The sequence below is a fragment of the Eimeria acervulina genome, genomic scaffold (assembly GCF_000499425.1).
Source record: "Eimeria acervulina Houghton genomic scaffold, Eah_scaff1083, whole genome shotgun sequence".
NCBI lineage: Eukaryota > Apicomplexa > Conoidasida > Eucoccidiorida > Eimeriidae > Eimeria > Eimeria acervulina.
Window position 1 is genome coordinate 6,834 of NW_013550394.1, and position 2,457 is coordinate 9,290.

Sequence of the window (2,457 nt, forward strand, 5' to 3'; positions counted from 1 at the left end):
TACCTCAGTTTATTTTTCTGTGGTTTTGTTCTGTTGATTTTATTTTATTTTGTTTTATTTTATTTTTGTCTCGTTTGGGCTCCAAGTAGCTAGCTAGCTAGCTAGCTAGCTATGTAGTTAGTTAGCTAGCTAGCTAGGTTGCTAGGCAGCTAACTAGCTAGCTAGCTAGATAGGTAGGTAGGCAGCCTGCAACCTATCTATCTATCTATCTATCTGTCTATCTAGCTAGCTATCTGTCTATCTAGCTAGCTATCTGTCTATCTATCTAGCTAGCGAGCTAGCTAGCTAGCTAGCTACTTGTGTGCAGGTACCTGTTGAGGAGGCTGACGATCAATTCGCGAGTGACGAGCAGACCGCCGATTTTCGCCTCGACTTCGTTCAAAGCGTAAATTGCGTTTACCGTCACCTGCAAAACCCTAAACCCTAAACCCTAAACCCTAAACCCTAAACCCTAACATTTGCACTAAGGAATAAACCATAAGCCGTAAGCAATAGAGATGAAGTATACAAGCTTCAGTATAGACTAAAAATGTATACGCAATATATATAATACGCAATAAACCCTAATCCCTAAACCCTAAACCCTAAACCCTAAACCCTATATGCATAGAAGGGTTGTATGTAATGCGGGGTATTGTTGTATTTATGAGGGTTTTAGGGTTTAGGGTTTAAGATTAAAGTTTTGTTATACAGGGTTTATTATTAGGGTATAGTACTAGGGTTTAGAAATTAGGGTTTAGAAATTAGGGTTTAGGGTTTAGGGTTTAGGGTTTGCCTGAGGGTCTTTATCGTAGAGTGCATGATAAAGAGTTTGAACAATCCCAGCGTGCGTATAAAGCGAAGCATTTGCAGGTATAATCATTTGCTGCTGCGGGTTTGCTGCTGCTGCTGCTGCTGCTGCAGCTGCTGCTGCAGCGACTGCTTCTCGCTCGTCGTTCCCGCTGCCCCCACTGCTGCTGCTGCTGCTGCTGCTGCTGCTGTCTGCTGCTGCTAAACCCTCAAGAGAGAAGCCAGGGTTAGCAGCAACATAAACCCTAAATAGGCTGACTATACCTATTACACTCAAACCCCTAACATAACTTTGGTTGTCTGCTAAACCCTTTTCAATCGCAGGAGCGATGTACTCAACCATCGACGGCAGTCTAAACCACAAACCACAAACCCTAAACCCTAAACCCTAAACCCTAAACAATCAGCAATAAACGGTAAACTCTAAGCAATCAACAATCAACAATAAAAGATAAAGAATAAACAACAAACAATAAAGAATAAACTATCAACAATAAAGAATAAAAACCAGATCATAAACCCTAAACCCTAAACCCTAAACCCTAATAAGCCCTAAACCCTAAACCCTAATAAACCCTAAAACCTAAACCCTATAATAAGCCCCAATGTCTATGCAATTAGCACCCACACGACGCAATAAACAGCAAACCCTAAACCCTAAACCCTAAACCCTAAATCATAAGCATCCACACTACGCAGTAGACACCGAAAGCTAAACCCTAAACCCTAAACCCTAATTTAGGGTTAATTACCTTAGAGAACAGAGACTGCGTATTGCGAGGCCCCTCAACCTCGGGTCTGCATCTGCACAATCTTTTTGAAAAGCGTTTACAGCCAATATTGCTAGAGAAGGGTTTGTCTCTGCACGCTAAACTCTAAACCCTAGACCTTCTCTTGCATCTTCAGAGACGGTGGCTAAGGAGCCCTTCTCCCTCAAACCCCAAACGGCAAACGAAACCCTAAACCCTAAACCCTAAACCCTAAACCCTAAACCCTAAACCCTAAACCCTCAAACCCTAAACCCTAAACCCTAAACCCTAAACCCTAAACCCTAAACCCTAAACCCTAAACCCTTATTAAAACCCTTATTAAATGCGTATTTGCAGCATATACCTGCATAATTGGATAGATAAAGATAAACAAGTTTCTTCTGAATAATATCTGTAGTAGAAGACAGCATAATAACTTCAGCAAAGAGCGAAGAAACATCAATGCCTACAGTCATATAAGCTAATAAACGTTTTAATACATCTCTCTGTCTCTGTGCTTCTTTGCTTCGGCTTAAATGCTGCAGCAGCAAACGCAGTTCGTATAACTCCCCCTGAAATATAATAATTCGCAGACACAAACAAACAAACAAACAAACAAACAAACAAACAACCAAACAAAAATAAAATACTCAGCTTCGGAGGCTTTTTTATTTATTTTTATTATTTTTATTATTTGTTTTTATTATTTTTATTATTTTTATTTATTTTTATTATTTTTATTTATTTTTATTATTTTTATTACTTTTTTATATTTTTTAGGTTTTGCGGTTTGTTATTAGCAAATGTTTGTATGATTATAAAACCCTTTCTATCGAATAATATTATATATAATATATACAATATTATATATATATATATTATATATAATAATATATATATATGTATATTTATAGTAATA

The 2,457-nt window shown here is 37.8% G+C and overlaps 1 protein-coding gene across 1 annotated transcript in view; it reads right to left on the reverse strand.

Annotated features, from left to right (window-relative positions):
* The window catches only part of EAH_00055170 (beta-adaptin-like protein, putative), a gene marked incomplete at both ends in the record, with an annotated part of 5,933 nt that extends 4,791 nt beyond the window's left edge, over positions 1-1,142 (reverse strand). Inside the window, 2 exons of the mRNA XM_013397703.1 lie at positions 312-406; positions 1,049-1,142. Of these exons, the coding sequence (XP_013253157.1) occupies positions 312-406; positions 1,049-1,142 (189 nt within the window). The remainder of the gene's footprint in view (positions 1-311; positions 407-1,048) is intronic.
* Positions 1,143-2,457: the final 1,315 nt, after the last annotated feature.